The 26,748-nt window shown below is 41.1% G+C and overlaps 2 protein-coding genes and 1 long non-coding RNA gene across 3 annotated transcripts; 2 read left to right on the plus strand and 1 right to left on the minus strand.

Moving 5' to 3' along the window:
• Positions 1-603: 603 nt before the first annotated feature.
• Positions 604-6,313, plus strand: rpl5a (ribosomal protein L5a). The gene is made up of 8 exons (XM_061797439.1): positions 604-741; positions 995-1,064; positions 1,931-2,046; positions 2,125-2,259; positions 3,339-3,541; positions 5,259-5,436; positions 5,846-5,937; positions 6,152-6,313. The coding sequence occupies exons 1-8, from the start codon at positions 739-741 to the stop codon at positions 6,252-6,254; spliced, it is 900 nt and encodes a 299-aa protein (XP_061653423.1). The 5' UTR covers positions 604-738; the 3' UTR covers positions 6,255-6,313.
• A 923-nt stretch (positions 6,314-7,236) lies between these two features.
• Positions 7,237-21,265, minus strand: dipk1aa (divergent protein kinase domain 1Aa). The gene is made up of 6 exons (XM_061797438.1): positions 20,767-21,265; positions 15,979-16,113; positions 14,669-14,776; positions 13,385-13,561; positions 11,442-11,573; positions 7,237-10,871 (listed from the first exon to the last, which is right to left on the minus strand). The coding sequence occupies exons 1-6, from the start codon at positions 20,818-20,820 to the stop codon at positions 10,191-10,193; spliced, it is 1,287 nt and encodes a 428-aa protein (XP_061653422.1). The 5' UTR covers positions 20,821-21,265; the 3' UTR covers positions 7,237-10,190.
• LOC133488914 (uncharacterized) lies at positions 10,753-13,856 on the plus strand. Its single transcript, XR_009791771.1, has 3 exons — positions 10,753-10,888; positions 11,457-11,617; positions 13,391-13,856. It is a non-coding gene; the product is annotated as an uncharacterized LOC133488914 (long non-coding RNA).
• Positions 21,266-26,748: the final 5,483 nt, after the last annotated feature.

The following is a 26,748-nucleotide window of genomic DNA, read 5'->3' on the forward strand; positions in this document are numbered from 1 at the left end:
ATGAAATTGGTAACAATAAAGACCTCCAGGTCAAATTGTGTTTGAGTGTAGAAAGTGGACTACAGGAATGCGTAGATGTCTTTTTCTATATAATGTTCATACACTTATTGAAAAAAAAATGAATCAGAAGTTACTCACGAATTACTCAGTACATGAGTAGTTGTCGTTGTCCCGAGTGATGGTATTCTGACAGTACTCTTACTTGAGTACAATTTTATGCCATTCTATCCACCTGTGGTCTTAGCTTAATAAAAGTTGGGAAACACTGTATTATTCTAATCAAATAATCATAATGTTGTACATTGTCAATTTATATTTCATTTCTGCATTCCGAGTTGTTGGAATTGTGTCAATGTCTTCACGACTCTGCAGTTAAAAACAAACAAACAAGTCTTCATTGTTTCTTTTAGTAGAGATACTAATAATAACAATAATAATATTAATTTAAAATAAATAAATTAGAAAAACATGTGCACTATGAGTGGCTGGCGACCAGTTCAGGGTGTACCCCGCCTCTCGCCCGAAGATAGCTGGGATAGGCTCCAGCAGTACAGAAAATGGATGGATGAATATGAATATGAATATGAATAGGCTGCCCTCTGTCGGTCTAGATGTCATGTTGCCTCCAATGCTGCAGATGGCGCTGCGGGTACTATAAGCAACTGGCTAACTTCCGCTTGCAGGGTACTAGCTAGTTTTCTCGATTCAGAGAGGAAAACGTGAAGAAACCCCGTTAAAATGGTGAGTTAACCGTCATGATATTCGATGTTTTCATCCCGCGCGTACGTGTAAACGTAGATTATAAATGTTTGTTGAGTGTTTACTGCGGTTTGAAGGTCGGATGGCGTCAGATTTTAAAGCCGGGCGTTGAGTTCCAGCGTGGCGCTTTTATTGGCAGACGAAACTCAAGCTGGCCTAAAATTTGTCCTGTAACATTTTGTGTGTATGTGTCACTGGTTCCTAACAAGCATCTGGATGCTTCGTTTCTTTTAAGGGTTTCGTCAAAGTGGTGAAGAACAAGGCTTACTTCAAGAGATATGAAGTCAAATATAGGCGAAGGAGAGGTATAACACTTTTAACACCAAATGACATCGTAAGAAGTGGCAAAAGTACTGAGCGTTCTGTACTGAAGTAGGAGTACTGCTGCTTGTGCAAACGTACTGATTCAACTCACTTTTTACTTAGTATTTCGTTGCCTACCATCACTGTGGTTGTTTTCTGCTTCTTGATGATGATCCCCAAGCACGCTGAGCAAAATGTAGTTGGTCCTTCGTTTGCATTGGCTGATGTTTACTGTCCTTTCAAGACGGGGCTGAGAGAAGCAACACAACCAATCAACCTGGTATTTGATCAATTGGTAAAAGTGTATATACTGAAATAACAATATCAGTTTGATGAAGACACATTTGAGCAACTTCAGAGTTGTAAATACATTGACAAAGCAAAAATCTAATCACCAACTATACAAAAATCAAATGTATTGACAATGTACATAATCATGACAATTTCGGTTTTGATTATAGATTTTAAAGTGTTTCCCAATCATTAGTGAGCTAAGTGGCGGACCAAAGTTAAGCCTGGGCTGTCATGGAGAGTCTTCGACATGTACAAGTGTGCTATTTTTTAAGGGTAATGTTGTAAGATGAGTTTGAAATGATATAAAAGTGTATTGAGATCTTGGCTTGTGGTAAATTTACAATTTAAACTTAATATAGGCAAATATTTTTTGGGGGTGGGGGCATCAGTTACTTGGGTTAACTCCCGATCCCACTCTATAGCATGGGTTTTCTCTAAATTGATAGGAAACATGCTTGTATGCTTTTGGCTCTGGAAAGTCATAAATATGTGGATCATATTGTCCACTAATGCACTCGTAATGTATTTGCCTTGTGTCCGAGTAACCGTTTAACTAATTTGTTTTGTGTTCCAGAGGGGAAAACGGACTATTATGCCCGCAAACGCCTGGTGGTACAGGACAAGAATAAGTACAACACACCCAAGTATCGACTGATCGTCCGCTTGTCTAACAGGGACATCTGCTGCCAGGTCAGCTGCGGGACACCTGAATTGGTCCCATGTACTCTGATGGCCCATTTAACTGTATTGTGTTATGTCTCCTGACAGATTGCCTATGCAAAGATTGAAGGAGACCACATTGTGTGTGCCGCTTACTCCCACGAACTGCCTAAATATGGCATCGCTGTAGGTCTCACTAACTATGCTGCGGCCTACTGTACCGGACTCGTGCTGGCCCGCCGGGTAAGAACTAAAGTACTTGTGAATATACATGTGCCGTATTTTCGCGACCATAAGGCGCACATAGAAGTCTTAAATTTTCTCCAAAAAGGACGGGGCGTCTTATATTGCGGCGTGCCTTATGTGTGCACCAAGTTCCAAAATCTGTAAATGTTGTGTGTCTTTAATGAGCGCTCCGCTTGACTGACTGGGAGCATTTCCTGCCGACATGCTGCTTATATAGAGGAAGGCGGATGTGACTGAGGACAGCATGTGGACGTAAAGGGGGAAGGGTGCGCATGACAGAGGACGCTAAAGGCACGCCCCCAGTAGGTATATAGTTCCGGTATGTGCATCGGTTTGGCTAAGGACCCCCGAAAATGGCGCCTACGAAGAGACACGCTTACGATGCACAGTTTAAACTGCAAGCTATTAGTTACGCAGAGAAACGTGGGAATCGAGCAGCTGCGAGAGAATTCAAGATCAACGAATCCATGGTTCGCAAGTGGAGGAAGCAGGAAAACGAGCTTCGCCAAGTCAAGAAGACTGAGCTGAGTTTCCGCGGAAAAAGGGCGAGGTGGCCCCAGTTGGAAGACCAACTCGAGGAACTGACTCAAACCTGGTGTGTTTTATTGAGAACTTGCCCAGCTGTTCATTTCGGATACAGAAGATGAGGACTTTGATGAAGTTGTGGATGAGGATTGATAAAAAAATAGCGTGAGTACATTCTTAAATACTTCAATAAAGTACAACCAAACTCTGTTTCGCTCCTGCTGCCTTTTTAAAAACACTGTTTCAGCGTGCATGCATGCTACGTGTTTTAAGCTAGCGTATGTTTTACCATGCCTGCGCCCAATAATACGTTGCGCCTTATGTATGTGTTAAATACAGAAATAGCCCCATAACTGAGACTGCGCCTTCTAATGCAGTGCGCCTTATGGTCGTGAAAATACGGTACTGTATGTTACTACTCTCTATTCCCGTATCATTTCAAACTGATCTTACAACTTTACTCCTAAAAATAAATGAATATGGCATAATTTATTGCAAATTTTGTGGGCCCCAGTTTGAGAAACTCTGCTCTAAGGACTTTTCTGTCTTAGCTGTTGCACAAGTTCGGCATGGATCAGGTGTACGAGGGTCAGGTGGAGGTGACGGGCGACGAGTTCAACGTGGAGAGTGTGGACGGTCAGCCTGGCGCCTTCACCTGCTACTTGGACGCCGGCCTGGCCAGGACCACCACGGGGAACAAAGTGTTTGGAGCGCTGAAGGGAGCCGTCGATGGGGGGCTGGCCATTCCTCACAGGTCAGTTGTTGACGATTTCTGGACGTCTTTATATTTAAGACTCTTTTGGTGGTAATTTTTGCAGTGAGTGACTGGTCCAATTTGTGGGTGGTGGTTCTCTGCTTCTTGATGATGATCCCAATCACGCTGAGCAAAATGTAGTTGGTCCTTCGTTTGCATTGGGTGATGTTTACTGTCCTTTCAAGACGGGGCTGAGAGAAGCAACACAACCAACCAACCTGATTTTAACAATTAGGTCAGTTTCTCAACATTAATTGAGCCAAGGCACTACATTAAAACAATACCACAACACTCCACCAAACAATTATGTCACAAAGTGTATACAGTGAGGATAGGGAGTGAGCCCTGCTGCGAATAGTAAAAATCCATAAGTAATTGACCCCCCAACCTCTGAAAGTATACATAGTCACACGCTGGCTTGAAAATTAAAATAAAGGATTAACACTGTGCATCTAGCATGTACACAATCATGAATCCATGTTACAATAATAACTACATTCAGTAGGTAAATTATTCAACACAAACAACCTTCACATTTGGTTGAATAATAGCAGTATATTTAAACTAACAACAACACCTAAATTCCACCATGTCGCCAAATTAATACTTTAATCGCGTTGGCCTGAGCACAAATGAATAACGGAGGATATATTAAAAAATAAATAAATAGAGCAATTATGCAAATGACAAAATGCTAAGTTTACTCTATACTGAAATCTTATTTATTCACAAATGTGTTTAATCAGAGTGAATTGTGGGTCTGTTTATTCTATTATCACTAGCAAAATGTGGATATATGTGCATGAATGAAAGGGGTGGTGGGGGAAGGGTGAGGCTACAGGGCGAAGAGATAGCAAGGGTGGAGGACTTTAAATAACAAGGGGTCAATCGTCCAGAGCAATTGTGAGTGTGGTCAGGAATTGAAGAACCGGGTCCAAGCAGGTTGGAACGGGTGGAGGAAGGTGTGTTATGTGACAGAAGAGTCTCTGCTAGGATGAATGGCAAAGTTTATAAAACAGTGGTGAGGCCAGCCATGATGTACGGATTAGAGACAGTGGCACTGAAGAGACAACAGGAAGCAGAGCTGGAGGTGGTGGAAATGAAAATGTTGAGGTTCGCTCTCGGAGTGACCAGCTTGGATAAAATTAGAAATGAGCTCATCAGAGGGACAGCCAAGGTTAGATGTTTTGGAGACAAAGTTGGAGAGAGCAGACATCGATGGTTTGGACACGTCCAGAGGAGAAATAGTATAGTAGTAATAATAGTATATTGGTAGAAGGATGAGGAGGATGGAGCTGCCAGGCAAGAGACCTAGAGGAAGACCAAAGAGAAGGTTGATGGCTGTCGTGAGGGAAGACATGAGGGCAGTTGGTGTTAGAGAGGAGGATGCAGGAGATAGGCTTGCATGGAAAAGGATGACGCGCTGTGGCGACCCCTAAAGGGACAACCCGAAAGGAAAAGAAGAATAGGTGGATATTCAGGTAAATTGTACAACCTCGTGGAAAAGCATTTGTTCTGCCTGTCACTATTCAGTAAGTCACTGGAACAGAGATTATTTGCCCAAAAACTTTGATTTTTTTTTTTTTTTTTTTATAACTACGTCTTTTTATTCATTAATCTCTAAAGGCACAGTGGTTTGGTATCGCTGATCTATTCATTTGTGACATAATTATTGACTGAATGAGCTGCTGAGGTCTTGTCTCCCTGTTGTTTTCAGCCTGAAACGTTTCCCCGGTTATGACACGGAGAGCAAAGAATTTAACGCCGAGGTGCATCGGAAGCACATCATGGGCATGAATGTGGCTGACTACATGTCGTACCTGATGGAGGAGGACGAGGACACCTACAAGAGGCAGTTTTCGCGCTTCATCAAGAACGGGGTCACACCGGACACAGTACGTCCAAGGTCACTCTTTCGCCCTTGAGGGCTGCCCACTCAAACCACAAATAAGCAGTGGTTGACTGTGTAATGTTCATTCGACAAAGTTGAAATGTTAATTGAATTTATTTAAAGACCAAATTTACATATTTTATACTCATTTGTTTTCCCATTTCTGATTGTTGTGTTCCTTTGGTGATTGAAAATGGCTCTCATTAGCTTCATCATTTGTACACTTTTCAAATTTTACTAACCAAGCAGCCTTCTCACAAGTGCCACAATTTAAACTTCTGTCCAATCTTTTTTTTTTTTTTTTTTTTTTTACTACATAAGCTGACAGTGGTTCTCTGAGAGAAGCACAATACTGTACTGTGGTTTCATCACACAGTAATGTAGACATTAACGGGGGCTTTTGTACTTTTCAGGTAGAGGAAATGTACAAAAAAGCACACGCCGCCATCAGAGCGAGCCCTGTTCATGAAAAGAAACCCAAAAAAGAGGTCCAAAAGAAGAAGAGGTGGGTTTTGTATTAATTTTATTTTCCTTCCAATCAAGTGACAAAAGTGCATGCTTCACAAAACTGGCTTGTGACATTGTAGCCAAGTTAGTCATACAATTGGTGATTTGTATTTATTTATTATTCTTTTTTTTTTTTTTTCCAACTTCCTGCTGAGCACTCCCCCAACTGTTCTGAATGTTAATGGTACCACTCTTCGCTCCTCTCTGGGCAGATGGAACCGCGCCAAGCTGTCCCTGGCACAAAGGAAGGACCGCATCGCCCAGAAAAAGGCCAGCTTCTTACGAGCGCAAGAGCGAGAGGCCGGCGACGGTTAGCGGCTCCGCTCCGGCGCCTCAGCGCACAGCACAAACAAATAAATTTATTCCAAAGTCAACTTCAGGGTTTATGTCCATTGATACCGGTACTTTGTGGAATTATGATGGATGACTTGTTAATTGCATGGGAATGGCATACTTGATTTAATATTTCACATTTGGTACCTTGACACATACACTACTCACAAAAAGGGATATTTGGGTTTCAGGTGAAAAATGCTCTATAACATTTACAGTTTAACGCCTACACTTTAGTCCAGCTGTTCAGTATTCCAGTACTTTTTGCACAACTTGAACGGCAAAATTCAAAGCAGGTGTTTATTCTATGACTCAAATAATAAATGTCCTGGTTCAAGGATTGGTAAGTTAAGCAGTCCTCTTGTGAGTGAACACTCTTAAAAGTTCAGTGCTAGTTTTACTGACTTTGCACTCTGTAAAATTGTCAATTTAAGATCTTTTTTTGTTACAGCACTAAGTGGATATATTTTTTATTTTATTTAAATTAATTTTTTTAGTTATTTCTCCGGCACTAATGATATGCTATCAAAAGGGTTTACTTGGTTTGAACTTCTCCTGCACTACACTTATAACCATATCAAAAAGTATCATGTCAGGATACTCTTATTCCAAAAATAAGAAAATTTAAACATTTTGGAAGCACTTGTTTCTTCCCAATTCATTTCTGAGGTACTGGATCGAGACTATCGGCAGATAGGCAAAAAAAGTGATTGGGTTCGAACACCTGCTGTAAATCTTGCCCTTCAGCTCCTTGTTAGAGAACGGCAAGTGCAAAAGTAACTGAAACGTCAAACAGCTGAACATGCATTCAAAAAGTCAAGGTTACAGTGCATTTTAGGTTCATCCTGAAATTTCACCCCAAAGCCCAATAAACATTTTTGCAAGTTGCATATATATATATATATATATATATATATATATATATAGTTTTCCCACTTAATTAAAAATGAAAGAAGTCATGTGGTAGAAGACTGCAAAATAGTGTGTACTTTATTCTCAGTTGTGCAAAATCATGCATGTATTTTTCTATTAAAACATCTTAGTCCCGACAGCAGCGTTGAGCACCACGTCAGCTTTTTCTGTAGATCATGACATTACACAAGTTAAAAAAATTACTTCCTATCAGCTCTGCCTTGAATAGACCTTGTGCATTTTTATACAGGATACAAGTGCAACCATGAGATTGGAAAAAGATCTTCACACATAACATTCATAAGACTTTTAGCATGTTTCTTATGGCACTGTGATAGGTGAAACCCAAAATTGAGGCAGTACAATAAGGTCGTTCTTTTTCTAGTGGAAAAATAAGTGGCTAACATTCACAAATTACTATACAGCTCTGTGATTGATCATTAGTATTCAACAATGTGAGATAGAAACACTTCACACAACTCATGGCCCAGGCATGAAAGTATCATATGTCTGTGTAGATTATCAGTCATACAGGTCATGGTAATCTGCAAAGGTTGAAACGTTTCACTTTTAATCCGAAAGGCTTCTTCATCTGATTTGTCAAATAAACTCAGAAGGATTTTCTCCAAACATAACATCCCAATGCATTTCAAACCCACTAACACCCTCAGACTAAAGCTGGTTCACCAAGGACAAAATCCCAAGAAGAAAACTCAGCAATGTTGTTTGTGCAGTGCAGTGAGAAGCGCAATGACCTCTACATTGGAGAGACTAAGCAACTGCTGCACAGGCGCATAGCACAGCATCAACGGGAGGTTTACTCAGGTCTAGAATCAGAGTTTCATTTGCATTTCAAGAAGAATGGCCATTCCTTTGAGGACAACAACGTACAAATTATGGATAGGGATGACTACTGGTTAGAAAGAGGTAAAAGCCATCTATAAACCGAGCCACACCGGGAATTTAGAATTGAGGAAGCCTTTTGGATTAAAGATTCAACAAACAAGAACAGTCCAGTTGCCTTGATTCAACCTTTGCAGATTTACTTCTAGTGTCACTAACGATTGTGCTGCTTCCGCTCAGTGACTTAGCAATGCCCAAAATGATCCACTGACTACCAAATCCATTGGAAATGTGAAAATGCATAACTTTCCTTCCAAATTTGAAACAAAACCCATTCTGAACCAGTGTTACTAGAGTTTTGACAACGTAAAAAAAAAAAAATAGAACCTTCATAACTAGCGCCTTAGTGGCGGCACGGTGGCCGACTGGTTAGAGCGTCAGCCTCACAGTTCTGAGGTGCGGGGTTCAATCCCCGTCCCCGCCTGTGTGGAGTTTGCATGTTCTCCCCGTGCCTGCGTGGGTTTTCTCCGGGCACTCCGGTTTCCTCCCACATCCCAAAATCATGCATTAATTGGAGACTCTAAATTGCCCGTAGGCATGACTGTGAGTGCGAATGGTTGTTAGTTTCTATGTGCCCTGCGATTGGCTGGCAACCAGTTCAGGGTGTACCCCGCCTCCTGCCCGATGACAGCTGGGATAGGCTCCAGCATGCCCGCGACCCTAGTGAGGAGAAGCGGCTCAGAAAATGGATGGATGGATAACTAGCGCCTTAGCTGGTTAGTATCAGTACCTCGAATGAATACGTTTTCATAAAAAATAAGCATGCAAAAGTCATCACAATAAATGGGGACCTTCCATATTTCTTGATACTACATAAACCCACGCTAATGTTAATTGTTAAAAAAATCCAGAAAAACACAAGGATTGGATAGTCTTCAACGAGTGTTCCAGCTCAAGTTTTCCAAAACGTGATTACACAGCTTTAAGAGTCTATGTTCTCTAAATATTCATCACTCGGTTGTCATTTCCAGCCCCTGAACCTACGAATTTGTACACATAGCCATTACACCTACAGGAAGTTAAAAAATATATACTGCATGAATGAAGTTTGTATACAAATGTCCATAATGTCTTTTGGGATATTGGGCTTTGCGAGGTGAAAGTTCAGAATGAACCTAAATGCACTATAAGCTTTACAGGTGAACTTAGACCTTTTATGTCCAACTTTTCCCAATACTTTCTGCACTATTTGCTTTTCCTCAACAAGGAGGATCTATGAATGAATATATTTTCAAGGATGTATGCATTTCTGTGACTCTTCCAGTATCTCTTTATCTCTGTTGTAACCTGCTTATTAAATTGTAAGCTCAGTCTCAGTGGCCACCTCCCTCTTGCAACGCCAAAGCTTTAGACAGGATCTTCTCAGAGGAAAGTGGCTACTGAAGAGTGTCACAGAGTGCCATCAGCAGGTTACAACAGAGAAACTAGAAGAGTCACAGAAAGGGACAGAAGTGAGTGTGCTTGAAAATGTTCATCGATCAAACCCCTGTTGAGATTTTTTCCCTTCAGGTTCTTTCTCGAGCAAGTTGTGCAAAAAGTACTGAAACAAATTAGGGCTGATACGATCAATCGAATAACTAGAGTAATTCGATTACGAAAGAAAGCTAGGGGGAAAAAAGCTGTATCGCCCAGCCCTATGTGTTATGAATTTTTCTGTTGCGCTCCTTGTTAGACAACAGCCAATTGTGCAAAAATGACTGAAACATATTAGGGCTAACATGATTAATTGAATAATTTGAATAATTCGATTTAAAAAAAATAAAGTCATATCGCCCAGCCCTATGTTTAATTAGGTTTAAATATTCTGTTTAGAGAACAGCAAGTTGTGAAACAATTACTGAAACAAAATAGGGCAGAAATTATTAAAATAAGTTGAACAATACGATTACAAAAAAATCTAAATACAAGCAAAGAAACAAAAAAGCCATACTGCCCAGCAGTTCAGCTCTTCAGTTCATTTAACAGTTGTATATTTTAGGTCCGCCCTGAAACTAAACTCGAAAGCCCAATACCCCTTACATTTTGTGTGAGTAGTGTAACTTCATTAAATGTGATTTATTCACATATTATATCACAGCATTGTTAGAGCATACTTCCTCCTGGTCATGAGTCCTTAGTGTGTGAGATCTGTCTCCACAGCAGAGCCTTCAAGTTGTTGAGGAGCAGCGAATGCTCCATGTTCAGTTGCCCAGCATCGCCCTTGAGGGCCATGCAGGCATACAGCTGCCTCTCCAGCTCGTCTCGCAGGGTGGACGGCGCCCCGTGCAGCAGGTAGTCCTTCAGCGTACTGCACGCTTTGGCCAAATTGGGCCGGACGGGCTCCTCCCTGCAGCGTCTCTGTACCGTATCGCACGACGTCCGGCAGTCCACTCCGTACACGCAGTCGGCATCCGTTTCGCAGCGCAGCGCTCGCATGCCCCGCCGGAACTGGCTTTCCGGCACCACTGGTCGGGTGTCGGTGAGACGCAGCTCGTGGCCGTCCGTGTAGCCGAAGTGGGCCGCCGCCAGGTCGCAGATGAGGAAGCTGCCGTACGTGCCGTGGAAGATGTCCTCCACCAGCTCCAGGAGGCCCATGGAGATCTTGGCTTTGCGAGGCCACGAAGGGGCGAACCACTGGTCCATGGTGCGCTGTAAGCCGCCAGGGACCCAGGAGACCAGCGGCCAGGGTACGGACAAACCGTACAGGGGCCCGTGGGGGACCCTTTCGGTCATGTAGAGGTCGCCGCAGTAACCGAGGAGGCGAGGAGTGTGACCACGCTCCTGAAGCAGCAGGCCCAGAAGAACCTGAGAGAACAGAACAGGTCAGCCAAACACACTGCGCCATTTGTGTCCAGTACTCAGACTCTGTACTGAAGTAGAAGCACAGAGTCAAAGTACTCACAGTCAAATGTTACTTTAATAAAAGTCAAAGTAGCCTAGTCAAATAATGACTTAAGTGTGAGTAAAATTATAGAAGTATTTGCTTGATGGCAAAAGTACTCATACTCTGTACTTCAGGACAATTACATACTACAAAGTACATATCATCAGGGTCAAATGTTACTCCAACAAAATTCAAAGTAGCCAAGTCAAATTATGATGAGTAAAAGTCCACAAGTACAAGGGGATCGGCGTTATTCATGGGGGACTGGGCCTGACCCTGAATAGCGAAAATCCGCCAATAACTGACGTTCATTAGAACTGAGTTAGGTTACTTAAAACACATTCACTGCCATTGACGGCTTTAGAAGTCAAATATCCAGGTTAACTGGGAAGGCTGGCAGTGAATGAGTTTTAAGTACAGTAAAAGTATTTGTCACTTTGTTACTTGCATCCACTCCTCTACACCTCAATGGAAAATGGCTGTCATTTTACCTCATCGATCTGCAGGAGGGCCCACATGGAGCGAGCTTCTGGCAGGGACACTTTTCCGTCTTTGTTGCCGTCCGCCACAGAAAGGATCACGCTCGCCAGACCGCCAAGGTTGGTCTGATCTCCAAGTTTGGACTAGAAAGGTCACACACACAAAGTGCCATGGGAGAGAACATGAAGTATGTATGTTATTTAATTACATGACATACATTATTAAAATTATATTTACCTTTATACACTGAACATGTTAAAGTAAATTTTTTGATAGATGACAGGTGTCAAACTTTAGGCCTGGGGGCCACATCTGACCCACAAAATCACTTTATATGTCCCGTGAAAGCAAATCATTTTTGTCAACTTCCACGATTCTTGCTAAAATCTGTAACAAAATTTCAAATCGTAATATGTAATAAATAATGTCGTAATATTGCAAGGATTTCTTTGTTACCAAACCATTTTTACAGTAACTTGAGCAATAGTTGAACAAACTATTATCCTGGACTTCTGATTTCCAAATTAGTTATCCATCAATTTGTTGCATATATACGGAGCCTCGCTGGTGCCAAGGTATGAGAAAAATAAAATTCATTGATAATCTGTTCCCTCAGTTTAGTAAACCGTACCCTCAGTTTAGTAAACCGTACCCTCAGTTTAGTAAACTGTACCCTCAATTTAGTAATCTTTACCCTCAATTTAGTAATCTGTACCCTCAGTTTAGTACTGTGTTTAGGAAACACGCAGGCTAATTGTAGCCAGTCCTGCTAGTACTGCTATATAATGATCAACCCCCTCGAAGTATATATTGCCTTTCAGTTGAAAAAATGGGATGTAGGATATATCCCGACATGACAATGTATACACAGAATTCACACAAGTAAGAATATAACATACAAATAGAATTTACTTCACTTGACAGATATACGTAGGTATACGGAGCCCCAGACATTTGCTAAACTGAGGGTACGGATTACTAAACTGAGGGTACAGATTACTAAACTGAGGGTACTGTTTACTAAACTGAGGGAACAGATTATCAATGAATTTTATTTTTCTCATACCTTGGCACCAGGGGGGCTCCGCACATATATATAATACTATGATGAGGCAATGAAATATTTTTGGGGTTTCACAGTCATAATGGCCCTCTGAGGGAAACCGTACCAACAATGTGGCCCGTGACAAAAACATTTTTGACACCCCTGATATAGATGAATGAGTATCTTTTATCTGGAAATGACCACAATGAGGCTTTAAGAAGTTGTAATAAGAGCTATTCATGTAAAATATTTTTTATATTATTACATTCTTAAAAATGTATATTTTTGTTGATCCAAAACAAAAGAATGCGTCGTATACACTGTACTGTATATTAAACTATTATCTCTGAGCACAAGGTATTTTACCACTTGTCTTATTTACAACTAAAAAAATATATATAATATAGTACAGATCAGTTTAACTCAGGCTTTTGGCGGTATTATAATTTTTTTTATTTAATACATTTTGTTATGCATTTCAATGGACAATTACGATAATACGTCAATTTATTTAAGTATAGTACTTATTTATTGTCTGTCCAGTGTTTCCCAACCTTTATTGAGCCAAGGTGTACATTTTACACTGGGAGAAATCTCACAGCACAGCACCAAACAAAAATCTCACAAAACATGGATACGCAGGTTAATAATGTACCATCTGCTATCGAGTGGAAGAGTATTTAAATGTTCTGTCTGTCGTTATACTTTATGTTGCTGACATAGATAGTTAAACAAAGATACATTATTTGTTGTAAATAAAAATGTTTGGGACCAATTCAGTGAAATTGGGTAATTTCCCCACAACACACTGGTTGGGAATCAGTTCTATACATGTTCTCTTATTGACTAGGATAAATCACATGGTTCCTTTGCCCTTGGCAAATTATTATTATTATTTTTTTTTTTTACCTTGAGGTGATTCAAGACCATCTCTCGGAATTTCTCCACTGATGTGCCTCGAGTGGGGGTATCGAACACAGGGATCTCCTTCTGAGGCTCCGGCTCATAGCCCATCTCGTAGTGCCTGACTTTCCCCAAATGACAGCGAATGATCCCTTCGTGATCTCCCCAGCTTCCCGTGTACACCTGGTGAATGACCGATATACATGTTTTTAAATCGTGAACGGGGCCTTCAGTAGGGAGCTTTTCAGAATGAAAGTGCAATTATCCACTTGCCTTGTAGTTGTATACAGCCAGATTGACAGAGTGACACTAATAAATGTCGGGACACTTCTACATTATCCATACACTCACTGTTTTATTATGCTGCACTATTTGCATTCCTGTGATTGGCTGGCAACCAGTTCAGGGTGTACCCGCCTCCTGCCTGATGATAGCTGGGATAGGCTCCAGCACTCCCGCGACCCTTGTGAGGATATGCGGCTCAGAAAATTGATGGATGGATATTTGCATTCCGTTGTTGATTACTACTGACCACTCATGTGTTTGAGAACTCTGCACCATTTGCACAATCGTCACTGTATCAGATCATTGCACTATTAATCACTTTAAACTCCTCTAAATTGCTTGAGGACTTTGCATCATTGCCATTATATTAGTATCACCACACTAATGGTACACTTTCATTGCTCGATGACTCTCCACACTTGTGTTTTTAATGTCCTAAATGTATATTCCGTCATAGTGGCTGTTTGCTGTTATACTAGAGTGGCTCTAACTACCGGAGACAAATTCCTTGTGTGTCTTGTTGCATACTTGGCCAATAAAGCTCATTCTGATTTGAACATGAAATTACTTAACAAAAAATACATGATATGATACAATTGTATATTGGTATTGCTTCCACACAAAGTCTCACTCTCTTACAACATGAATTGGAGGTCTGCCCCGCCACACCAATCTTTTTTCTATCTCTTAAGAAAAATAAGTTTAAAAATAAGAGTATATGTATAAATGAACTAAAACTGGCCTGACGGGCAATAAAATGCGCGTGGGCCAGATTGGACCCCCCGATGGGCCAGTTCTGGCCCCTGGGCTGTACATTTCACACCCCTAGGTTAAAGAAACAGTCCAATTGCTAATATAGTTGAAGTGACAAGTACTACTAATTCTGAAGGTCCGAGGCAGATTTGATTGACATTGTAATGCATGAACTCTGATTAGACAAAAAAAATAAAATAATCTAACATCCACATACTGGAAGCAGTGCAAGAGAAACACAACATTGCCTACCTGGTTGTTTGGGAGTGTTGACAGACATCTGCTCATGTAGAACGTGTCTTTATCACACAGGCTGCTGCAGGCCGACCCGTCAATGATTCCTCTCCTATATTTGTCACACTTTAAGACGAAGAGCAAACAGTTTGTGTGTTGTCATGTTTATTCACTAACAGGTTCCAATGACCACACATTGGTTGAATTGCATCCTATGGTCTAAAAGTGCTAGTCAGAAGCAGAGCTGAGCCAAGGCATAAGTGAAGCTAACACCTTCTACCTGGAAAAAAAAAAGTTTGGATTAAGGTAATTTATTTATTTATCTTTAAGCCAGTTAAAAGTTCTAATATGATTGTGACGTTTCACAAATCCCTGCAACCCTGCATGAATAAATATATATATATATTTTTTTTTTTTTTTAACCAAGAACAGTGTGACTACAGGAATAAAGTTTTTTTTTTTTTTGTAGAATATAGTCCTAGGTTTGTTTTTGTTTTTTTTTGAGAGTTTTAGCCAGAATAAAAGCTCCATATTATGAAAAAAATATTGTATTTTTAAAATTCACTTGTTAAACTTTTACTTTAATACAGTGGACACCTGCTATTCACATTGCATTGAAAAAAACAAAAACAAATTTTAAACCCCAAAAATTTTGGAATAAGTGGGGCTAAACCACCAATAAGTGTTTTCGGGGTTCGTTCTTGCCCAAAAACAATGGAAAACAATAATTTTTAAAGATTACTTCTTTTTTTCTTGAAAAGATACCACTTGAAAAATACGACAAAATCAAGGTACCACGTATAGTCCTACTTGAAAAAAAAATAAAAATAAAGGCATCTTTTCCAGAATAAAAGGCGTAATATTCATTGATTAAAGTTGTATATATTAATGTATTTTTTAAATATACTTGCTAAAATATGACTTTCTTTGCTCGTTAAACTTGATTTTAATATCATAATAATCCGACTTTATTCTCAAGAGATTACTTTTTATCCCAAACAATATGCCTTTGTCGTAAAGATTATGATTTTTTTTGGAGGGGAAAAAATAAGACTTTATTCTTATAACATTAAATAATAATGTTGTTAAATGAGTTAAACTGCAATTACCAATCTATATACACAAGGTAGCAAAAATTTGTCATCTTATTTAATATGGAGCTGTGGAAGCCCAAGAACATTGACCTAGATAGCCACCCAACCTATTGTGTTAAAACATCGACAAGATATCACAGCGTTGCGGCGTGTGCATTTAAAAAAAAAAAAAATCAATCAATGAGAATCCCACGTGTTCAAGATAAACACAAGCCAATCGATAACTCAACCCACAATAGCATTTTTGCACTGGTGTCCTCTGCACAGCTCTGTGTAGGCCGAGTATTGCACGTAGAGCACCCAGCTCCCCACCAGCACCGTCAGCCAGGTGAGGAACAAGTACTTCACCCTTACAAAGGAGATACGGGCCTGCAAAGACAGACGAGAGAGCATTGTATTATATAATTATATTAGGACATGTCCGTGTTGTGTCATCATCCGCGGAGGTTACAAAAAAAAGTACAGATAACTGTTTTCAAATGTAGGGAGTAAAAGTTAAAAAGTCATCAGAAAAAAAAATACTGCTCTTTATTAGAGAAACATCAGTTCAAATGAAATCCTCCAAAACACAGTGATGGCTTGAATCACACATTTTATTTGTTCTGTGATCATGTTCGTAACTCAAAATATTTGTATCTTAAGTTGTCTTTCCCAATTGAAATGAATGGAAATCCCTTAATTTGTTTCAGCGCCCCAAAAACACCACGTTTTTAAGAAGAAAAATAGCACTCTACAATATTGAACATAAAATAAGACAACAATAACATCCATCCATCCATCCGTTTTCTGTACTGCTTATCCTCACTAGGGTCACGGGCGTGCTGGAGCCTATCCCAGCTATCTTCGGGCGAGAGGCAGGGTACACCCTGAACTGGTCGCCAGCCAATCACAGGGCACATATAAACAAACAACCATTCGCACTCACATTCACACCTACGGGCAATTTAGAGTCTTCAATCAACCTACCATGCATGTTTTTGGGATGTGGGAGGAAACTGGAGTACCTGGCGAAGACCCACACAGGCGGGGCCGAGATTTGAATCCTGGTCCTCAGAACTGCAAGGTAGATGTGCTAACCAGTCAGCCTTAATTTTTTAATTTAAATAAATTCAATTATGTTATTGTTGGGCGGCACGGAGGCGGCATGGTGACCATGGTTAGCACATCTGCCTCACAGTTCTGAGGACCGGGGTTCAAATCCCGGCCCCGCCTGTGTGGAGTTTGCATGTTCTCCCTGTACCTGCGTGGGTTTTCTCCGGGTACTCTGGTTTCCTCCCACATCCCAAAAACAGGCATGGTAGGTTGCTTGAAGACTCTAAATTGCCCTTAGGTGTGAATGTGTGCGCAAATGGTTGTTTGTTTGTATGTGCCCTGCGATTGGCTGGCGACCAGTTCAGGGTGTAACCCGCCTCTCGCCCGAAAATAGCTGGGATAGGCTCCAGCACGCCCGCGACCCTAGTGAGGATAAGCGGAACAGAAGATGGATGGATGGATGGAAATAAATTACTAAAATTTCATGGGACAATTATTTGAATTTCGGATATAAATGTAGGTCAGTGCTTCTGAAAGTGTTTATCCAGCAGACGGGTGAACACTGAAGCACACTGTTTAGCAAAAACTGAAACGACAAATGGTCAAACTTGTTGTGTCAGCAATAGTTTGAGCCTTCCATGAGGGCCAAAATGTGGATGTTGTTCTTCAAGTAATCTGAGGATAAAGCGAATTTCTTTATTCATATATGTGGCCCAGTAAGGCAGGGCCGGTTTTATTGTTTGAGGCTATGATTACTCAACTGCAGCCTGGCAGGAACAAGAATTCTAATTTGGTCCTTGAGGTTATAAAAATAAATGAATAAATAAATAAAATAAAAAACTTGGGAAGCTACTACTGTATTAACAACCCGACCTCGCCCTTTCTTCACTTGACCCATATTGCTGTAAGAGCACTTTTGCGTGTCACTTGAGACACAACTATCCGGCCTGAAAAGATGAGCATGTAAAGAATGAATAGTGAGCTTGCAGGGAGAAAAAGAGGGGAGGTATCATGGGAAAAGATAACGGCACACTACTGTCCGACTTACTTTGGCTCCAGTAGATTTGCCATTAAATCTGACGCAGACAATATAACAGGACAATGGACTTACAGTATGTGCAATATATACTAATACTAATCAGCAACATGCACACTGAATTTAAGACGCGCAAACACATCATGTTGACAAGAATACACAAAACGATAATCCTTTATAGAGAACTGTTAGAAACAATCCCAATAACATTTAACCCACACAAACTCCTAATATACACTATCGTTCGGTAGAATACTCAGTTCTAAAAATATTCAATAGTTGCAGCCCCAGTATCGTTCATAAGTTTGGGGGTGGGGGTCACTTCTTAATGTCCTTATTTTTTATTGGAAAGCACATTGTTAATGTGGTTAAAAAAAGAAAGAAGTGCTTTTCTTTAAAAAGACATAAGTGACCCTTAAACTTTTGAACAGCACTGTATGTACAGTAAATACACGATAGTGTGTTTTTATGCAAATTGGGAAATTGTCTGGGTGACGCCAAACTTCGAAATAAGTTTGACTTCATTCTACTCATTTTCGGACTGGCAGTACTCAGTGTACTGATACGGTGTAGCTACTGGTACGGGGTACTTCCTGGCTCATTGCCATCGTGCCAAATTATTTCTACAATCGGGTGGTGCGTGCGTCTGCAGTCACATTAGTTTGTGTGGGAAAACAATCGAAGCTTCGAGGCAATGATCTTGTTTAAACTTTTATTAAAACTAATTTTGTAGTTATTCGATTCATCGTTGCAGTCCTAAAATAAATGTTCAATCAACTTTTTAATGGTAGTGTAGTGCAATGCAGTTGGGACTCCAAACGCAGGAACCTGAAAACTGTTAGGCAAACATGCTAACCTCTTGTCCACTGTGCTGCCCTCTATGAAAACCCATTTCAAACAAATATGCAAAACCACATTGCAACTCATTCTGTATTTAGTAACTAGCCATGTTCCATCATCATGGGTTTTCAGTGCAGTATTGCTGCAGCTAAGACAAAGGCCATCAGTATCATATTCACATGTTGCCGAGCAACCTGTTGCTCATAGACCCGAGGAGGATTTATTGTTGGAATAAATGTCCATGAGCAACATCTTTGACTCTCCCCTCACCTATAATATTTACATTTTGCATATATGTGTGCCTATGTGTCTCACATCTTGACGACAGTATCTTAGTTATGGGAAGAATGTATCAATGATTCTGTTTACTGGGGAGCCGCAACATTTCTTGCACAGCTGTTCCTTTGGGCGAATGCATTGTAGAGGGGACAGACGACTATCCAACTCGGTCATTTTGTACTTCCCAAGACTTTTCTAGACAAAAAAAGTGGTTCTCAGACTAGTGTTCCTGGACCCCTAGGGCTTCGCAAGCCGGATCTTGGGGTTCTGACCATTGTTCTGCGATATATTATTATGTTGTATCATTTAAAAGAGTGCATATCTACGTATGGGGACCAGCAGACCAATAAAACCAACATAATTAACCAATTACTTCCTATACCTTAGCTTTGGGTGAATTCAAATTTTCTATGATTTTATGTACAGTAGCACTACATAAATCTAACATCCCTGCATGAAAAAGTGTTTTTTGTTTTAGAACAAAAAGAATGTTATTACAGGAATAAAGTCCTAGTTTTTAAAAACAAAAGTAAAATTTATTGCTGTGGCCTGAGCACAAAAATAAAACAGCAAATACGAGACAATGCGGAAAGAAAACGCCGAACCGCAAATATGGTTCACTGTAAATTGTTACAAGCTCAGACATGGAACGAATTAAACTCTTCAGTCAAGGTACCACAGTATAGTCCTATTTTTGTAGCGAATAAAGACATATTCAAATATCAAATATCAAAATATTACAAGAATAAAGTTGTATTTTTTTAAATTCAACTGTGGAAATGTCTTTCTTCCGCTTTAAATACGATAACATAATAATAATTGTAATCGTAAGACTTTAATCTTGAAAAAATATAACTCTATTCTCATAAGAATCCAACTTTTTATCCAGATAAAATACATCTTTGTTCTCACAAAGCTTCCGATTTGTTTTTTTTCTTGAAGACCTACAACTTTATTTTCATAAAATTACAACTTTTTTCCTCCCCCAAAAAATATGAATTTGCTATCCTAACATTTTGCCTTTTTTTCCCCCTCAAAAATAGACAATTTAAAAACAAATCCTATATCATTTAGGGATACACATGCTAGTTATGTTCAGTTGGCGTCAGGATTGTGAGGGGTTCCTTACAAAAACATCTGCTCCGTAAGGAGTCTCTGGACACAAAAAGTTTGACAACCCCTGCTTGAACGCTTTTATGAGTGGTGTGTCAGAAAAGTTCCACGTAATCCCCCTGGAGTCTAATGCATTGTGCATGCACTTTTGGAAGGATTCTTCCGGGATCCTCTGCAGCTCCATCGTCACGGTTATATTGATGTCATCCACGTCTTCAAAACGGGTCCCCTTGAGAAAAAAGGAAAAATCCCACAGAGCCAGGTCAGGTTAGTAGAAAAGTTTGCTCCAAGAACGACGATGTTCTTCTCAGCCAGGAACTGCCAGATGCTCAGGGATATTGTGTTGTCCTGCCATAACTCTCGCCTCATCTTGTGGACAGAACGAAGCAAACGTGATGGTTGATGGTAGTTTGTAGTTTGAAATATATCTTTTCTGACACTCCGCGTATGCCTTTCGCTGTAAAATGTCCACAATTCAGCCTCCAGTCCTCCCTGGGTTGTTATTCTAAAACCAAAATACTGTCACGCCTCAGTGATCAGTGATCACGGATGTGATCACTGAAGCTTCAGAGTCAACAGGACAGTCTTACATCGACATTCCTCAGGTATTATAAAACCCAGGAAAGACACGTTTGCAGCCAGTTGTCAGCCCGATGTGACATATATTACACACGCTTCAAGTTCTCATTCAAAACACACAATTATACGGCAAGCTGTCTTACTTGGAAATAGAATGACTTCTTCACCCAGGCCCGTGGAAACAGCCCCTTCGCCATCACAAAAATAGATCATCTCAAAACTGGAGAACATCAGTCAACATCAGCCACGCAGGATCGAGCGTCTCGCCTCGCGTCCACAACGCATAGAAATCAATACACATTATCTCGTTTCACCAATGTTGTTTTTGGTCATCGTGTGCGGCGCGGTGCTGTGCCGTCTGTCCGCACATTTGCAGCTTCGTCCCAGCAGCTGCTTTTCCAGAAAATAATGTTATACCCGAATGCAGAAAACAGCAGTAGGCTCGGGTCAGTGCGCAGGCGCGGTGTGTACGGAGCATTAAAAATGTTTTTTAATAAAAAAAAAAAAAAAACATTTGTTAGTTTCCCATCAAAATGAAATAAATGAAAAACGGGTGTGCCATTTACCAGTGCCTCATATACTTTAGTGATACAAAACGGAGTGTCTAGTGAGAGCTTGACGCTATTCGCTTGTATGACTACACTTCCGTCATCTTTCAAAATCAAGCGATGTCGATCCACCACCACTTCCGCTAAGGATAGTCATATTTCAAAGGTATTTTTTTTAGTACTATGGTTTACTTTTATCATATTGACAACGTACAGCGATTTTTTTTTCGCTGCACAAAAAACAGTTTTGTCAAATCAAAACATTTTTACTTCCGGTGAAAAAAAGATCCAAGCTTGCATTCTGAGTAAACTTGTGTTTTTGCGTCACAATAAAAGCAAAATTGTTTCAGTACTATATACTGTACCATACTCAACTTTATTTCTAGAGCACTTAAAAACAACAACAACCGCAGTCGTTAACTAAGTGCTGCACATATTAAAGATCGACGAAGAAGACGAAGAAATAATAAATAAACAAAATGTATATGTTGAAATACATTTCTTTAAAAACAAACTCCTGAAGTGCCTCCTCGGTGCCTTAGAAAAAACTGTCACAGTCCTTATTTTGCTGCGCAAAACAGTTGAATAATGCCATTTGGAGCTAATTTATAAGACACACCGCTACTGTAAGGTATTCAGTGTTTGTTTTATATAAATTCCTGCTCATGTAGGAAAAGAAGCAAATGAGAATGCAGGTAATCTAGCCAAACATCCATCCATCCATTTTCTGAGCCGCTTCTCCTCACTAGGGTCGCGGGCGTGCTGGAGCCTATCCCAGCTATCATCGGGCAGGAGGCGGGGTACACCCTGAACTGGTCGCCAGCCAATCGCAGGGCACATACAAACAAACAAACAACCATTCGCACTCACATTCACACCTACGGGCAATTTAGAGTTGTCAATTAACCTACCATGCATGTTTTTGGGGGGATTGAACCCCGGTCCTCATAACGGTGAGGCAGACACTCTAACCAGTCGTCCACCGTGACGCACAGTGGGTGTATCATAGTTTATCAATATGTGATTATATACTAACAATTCCTAATTCCTTAGATTAGATCTCCTTAAATTCCTCTCAAATGCTGCTTTTGTGTTGTTTTTTTTCTCACTTTGTTGGTTGCACCTGTAATAGTGCATATTGTGAATTTTGCTGCTTTATCTATGTATCTATCTATCTATCTATCTATCTATCTATCTATCTATCTATCTATCTATCTATCTATCTATCTATCTATCTATCTACCTATTTATCTATCTACCTATTTATCTATCTACAGTGAATTTAAAGAAATCTAAATGAGCCCAAGACAAATCATTTTTTAAATTGGTCCACCATAAATTTGACCTATAACAACTGAAATAATCTGGTTGCACAAGTGTGCACACCCTCTAATGTGCATCTGTTCAGAATTAATCAATCACATTCAAACGTTAAATGGTAGTTATCACACACTTACCACCATTTTAAGTGCCTCAGGTTCAGCTATTCGAGTAAGCTTTTTCTGACTTTCTTTTTTGCTTTCTTGCAGAAGCCTAATGAGGTGACTTCCAGCTCACGAAAACCAGCCCCAAAGCTTGATGCTGCCACCACCATGCTTCACTGTAGGTATGGTGCTATTTTGGTGATGAACAGTGTCGTGGTAGAGGCACACATACCTTTTGGCATTATGGTAAAAAAGTTCAACCTTGGTATCATCAAACCCTAACACAATTTTTCCATTTGTGATTAGGAGATATTGATATGATTTGACAACTTCAACTTCAACGTTAACTTGTCGTATGCACAGTAAACAACACCATGGTAACAATGAGCAGTGAAATTCTTACTTTGCTCGTCTCCCTCCACTTACACAAATGTAAGAAAAAAAAAAACAATTACAAATAGTGAAATTTAAAGGCTGAAAGAAAGAGGGGCTAGGGAATGTACACAAGAACAATCTAAAAACAATTGCAATTTTAAAAAAGGACAGTGTATTCAAGTTCGACACTAGTAATAGTGAAGTTAGTGCAAAACATTTTAATGCCCTCGTATGTAGTCAAGGATGACTGTGTAGCTTTATTACCATGAGCGTAACACAGCTTTACGCTCAGTCACTTCTGTGACTTTACCTGACTTAAGCCAGTGCTCATGCTAAAATGTCCATTTGCACTTTCATATTTGCTGACGTCACAACCGTCAATCAACAGGCCCCCCTTAACGGTTCAGACTCAGAGATATTACAATATGTGTAAAATGGGCAAAGATGTAGGCATTCAACGATTCAAGATTTTAAAGAAACAAGAGGATACGTGAACCGAAAATGGACGGATAGAAGTTTAAATCTTCTTTTCCTTTCGGCTTGTCCCTTCAGGGGTCGCCACAGCGCGTCATCCTTTTCCATGTTTTCTCCTGCATCCACCTCTCTAACACCAACTGCCCTCATGTCTTCCCTCACGACATCCATCAACCTTCTCTTTGGTCTTCCTCTAGCTCTCTTGCCTGGCAGCTCCATCCTCATCATCCTTCTACCAATATACTCACTATTTCTCCTCTGGATGTGTCCAAACCATCGAAGTCTGCTCTCTCTAACTTTGTCTCCAAAACATCAAACCTTGGCTATTCGTCTGATGAGCTCATTTCTAATTGTATCCAACCTGGTCACTCCGAGAGCGAACCTCAACATCTTCATTTCCGCCACCTCCACCTCCAGCTCTGCTTCCTGTTGTCTCTTCAGTGCCACTGTCTCTAATCCGTACAGCATGGCTGGCCTCACTGCCGTTTTATAACCTTTGCCCTTCATCCTAGCAGAGACTCTTCTGTCACATAACACACCTGACACCTTCCTCCACCCGTTCCAAACTGCTTGGACCCGTTTCTTCACTTCCTGACCACACTCACCATTGCTCTGGATGGTTGACCCCAAGTATTTAAAGACCTCCACCCTTGCTATCTCTTCTCTCTCTTCTGTAGCCTCACTCTTCCCCCACCACCCCTCTCATTCATGCACATATATTCTGTCTTACTTCGGCTAATCTTCATTCCTCTTCTTTCCAGTGCATGCCTCCATCTTTCTAACTGTTCCTCCACCTGCAGATCACAGTGTCAACGGCAAACATCATGGTCCACGGGGATTCCAGTCTAACCTCATCTGTCAGCCTATCCATCACCACAGCAAACAGGAAGGGGCTCAGGGCTGATCCCTGATGCAGTCCCAGCTCCACCTTAAATTCGTCTGTCACACCTACAGCACACCTCACCGCTGTTCTGCTACCCTCGTACATGTCCTGTATTATTCTAACATACTTCTCTGCCACTCCAGACTTCAACATGCAGTACCACAGTTCCTCTATGGGTCCTCTGTCATAGGCTTTCTCTAGATCTACAAAGACACAGTGTAGCTCCTTCTGACCTTCTCTGTACTTTTCCATCAACATCCTCAAGGCAAATAATGCATCTGTGGTACTCTTTCTAGGCATGAAAGCACACTGTTGCTCGCAAATACTCACTTCTGTCCTGAGTCTAGCCTCCACTACTCTTTCCCATAACTTCATTGTGTGGCTCATCAACTTTATTCCTCTATAGTTCCCACAGCACTGCACATCACCTTTGTTATTAGAAATGGGCACCAGCACACTTTTCCTCCATTCCTCAGGCATCTTCTCACCCACTAGAATTCTGTTGAACAAGCTGGTCAAAAACTCCACAGCCACCTCTCCTAGATGCTTCCATACCTCCTCAGGAATGTCATCAGGACCAACTGCCTTTCCATTTTTCATCCTCTTTAATGCCTTTCTAACTTCCCCCTTACTAATCTTTGCCACTTCCTGGTCCACCACACTTGCCTCTTCTACTCTCCCTTCTCTCTCATTTTCCTCATTCATCAACTCCTCGAAGTATTCTTTCCATCTAGCTAGCACACTGCTGGCACCAGTCAACATATTTCCATCTCTGTCCTTAATCACCCTAACCTGCTGCACATCCTTCCCATCTCTATCCCTCTGTCTGGCCAACCTGTATAGATCCTTTTCTCCTTCTTTAGTGTCCAACCTGGCATACATGTCATCATATGCCTCTTGTTTGGCCTTTGCCACCTCTACCTTTGCCCTGTGTCGCATCTCAATGTATTCCTTTCGCCTCTCCTCGGTCCTCTCAGTGTCCCACTTCTTCTTAGCTAACCTTTTTCCTTGTATGATTTCCTGTACTGTGAGGTTCCACCACCAAGTCTCCTTCTCTCCTTTCCTGCCAGAAGATACACCAAATACTCTCCTGCCTGCCTCTCTGATCACCTTGGCTGCAGTGGTCCAGTCTTCTGGAAGCTCCTCCTGTCCACCGAGAGCCTGTCTCACCTCTTCCCGAAAAGCTGCACAACACTCGTCCTGTCTCAGCTTCCACCACATGGTTCTCTGCTCTGCCTTTGTCTTCCTAATCTTCCTCCCCACCACCAGAGTCATCTTACACATCACCATCCTATGCTGTCTAGCCACACTCTCCCCTACCACGACCTTGCAGTCGGTAACCTCCTTCAGATTACATCGTCTGCACAAGATGTAATCCACCTGCGTGCTTCTACCTCCGCTCTTGTAGGTCACCCTATGTTCCTGCCTCTTCTGGAAAAAAGTGTTCACTACAGCCATTTGCATACTTTTTGCAAAGTCTAACACCATCTGTCCCTCCAAGTTCCTTTCCTGGATGCTGTATTTACCCATCACTTCTTCATCACCCCTATTTCCTTCACCAACATGTCCATTACAATCTGCACCAATCACGACTCTCTCTTTGTCTGGGATGCTCAGAACTACTTCGTCTAGCTCCTTCCAGAATTTCTCTTTCACCTCTCGGTCACATCCTACCTGTGGGGCATAGCCACTAATCACATTATACATCCATCCATCAATCCATTTTCTGAGTCGCTTCTCCTCACTAGGGTCGCGGGCGTTCATGCTGAACTGGTTGCCAGCCAATCGCAGGGCACATACAAACAAACAACCATTCGCACTCACATTCACACCTGCGGGCAATTTAGAGTCTCCAATTCATGCATGTTTTTGGGATGTGGGAGGAAACCGGAGTGCCCGGAGGAAACCCACGCAGGCACGGGGAGAACATGCAAACTCCACACAGGCGGGGCCGGGGATTGAACCCCGGTCCTCAGAACTGTGAGGCTGACGCTCTTACCAGTCGCCCACCGTGCCGCCCACATTATACATAACACCCTCAATTTCAAGTTTCAGCCTCATCATTCGATCTGATACTCTTTTCACCTCCAAGACGTTCTTAGCTAACTCTTCTTTTAAAATAACCCCGACTCAATTTCTCTTCCCATCTACACCATGGTAAAATAATTTAAACTCTGCCCCTAAACTTCTAGCCTTACTGCCTTTCCACCTGGTCTCCTGGACACACAATATATCAACCTTTCTCCTAATCATCATGTCAACCAACTCGCGAGATTTTCCTGTCATAGTCCCAACATTCAAAGTCCCCACATTCAGTTCTAGGCTCTGTGCTTTCCTCTTCTCTTTCTGCTGAAGAACCCGCTTTCCACCTCCTCTTCTTCTTCGACTTCAACCCACAGTAACTGAATTTCCAAAGGCGCC

Source organism: Phyllopteryx taeniolatus, chromosome 14 (genome assembly GCF_024500385.1).
Source record: "Phyllopteryx taeniolatus isolate TA_2022b chromosome 14, UOR_Ptae_1.2, whole genome shotgun sequence".
NCBI classification, from domain to species: Eukaryota; Metazoa; Chordata; class Actinopteri; order Syngnathiformes; family Syngnathidae; genus Phyllopteryx; species Phyllopteryx taeniolatus.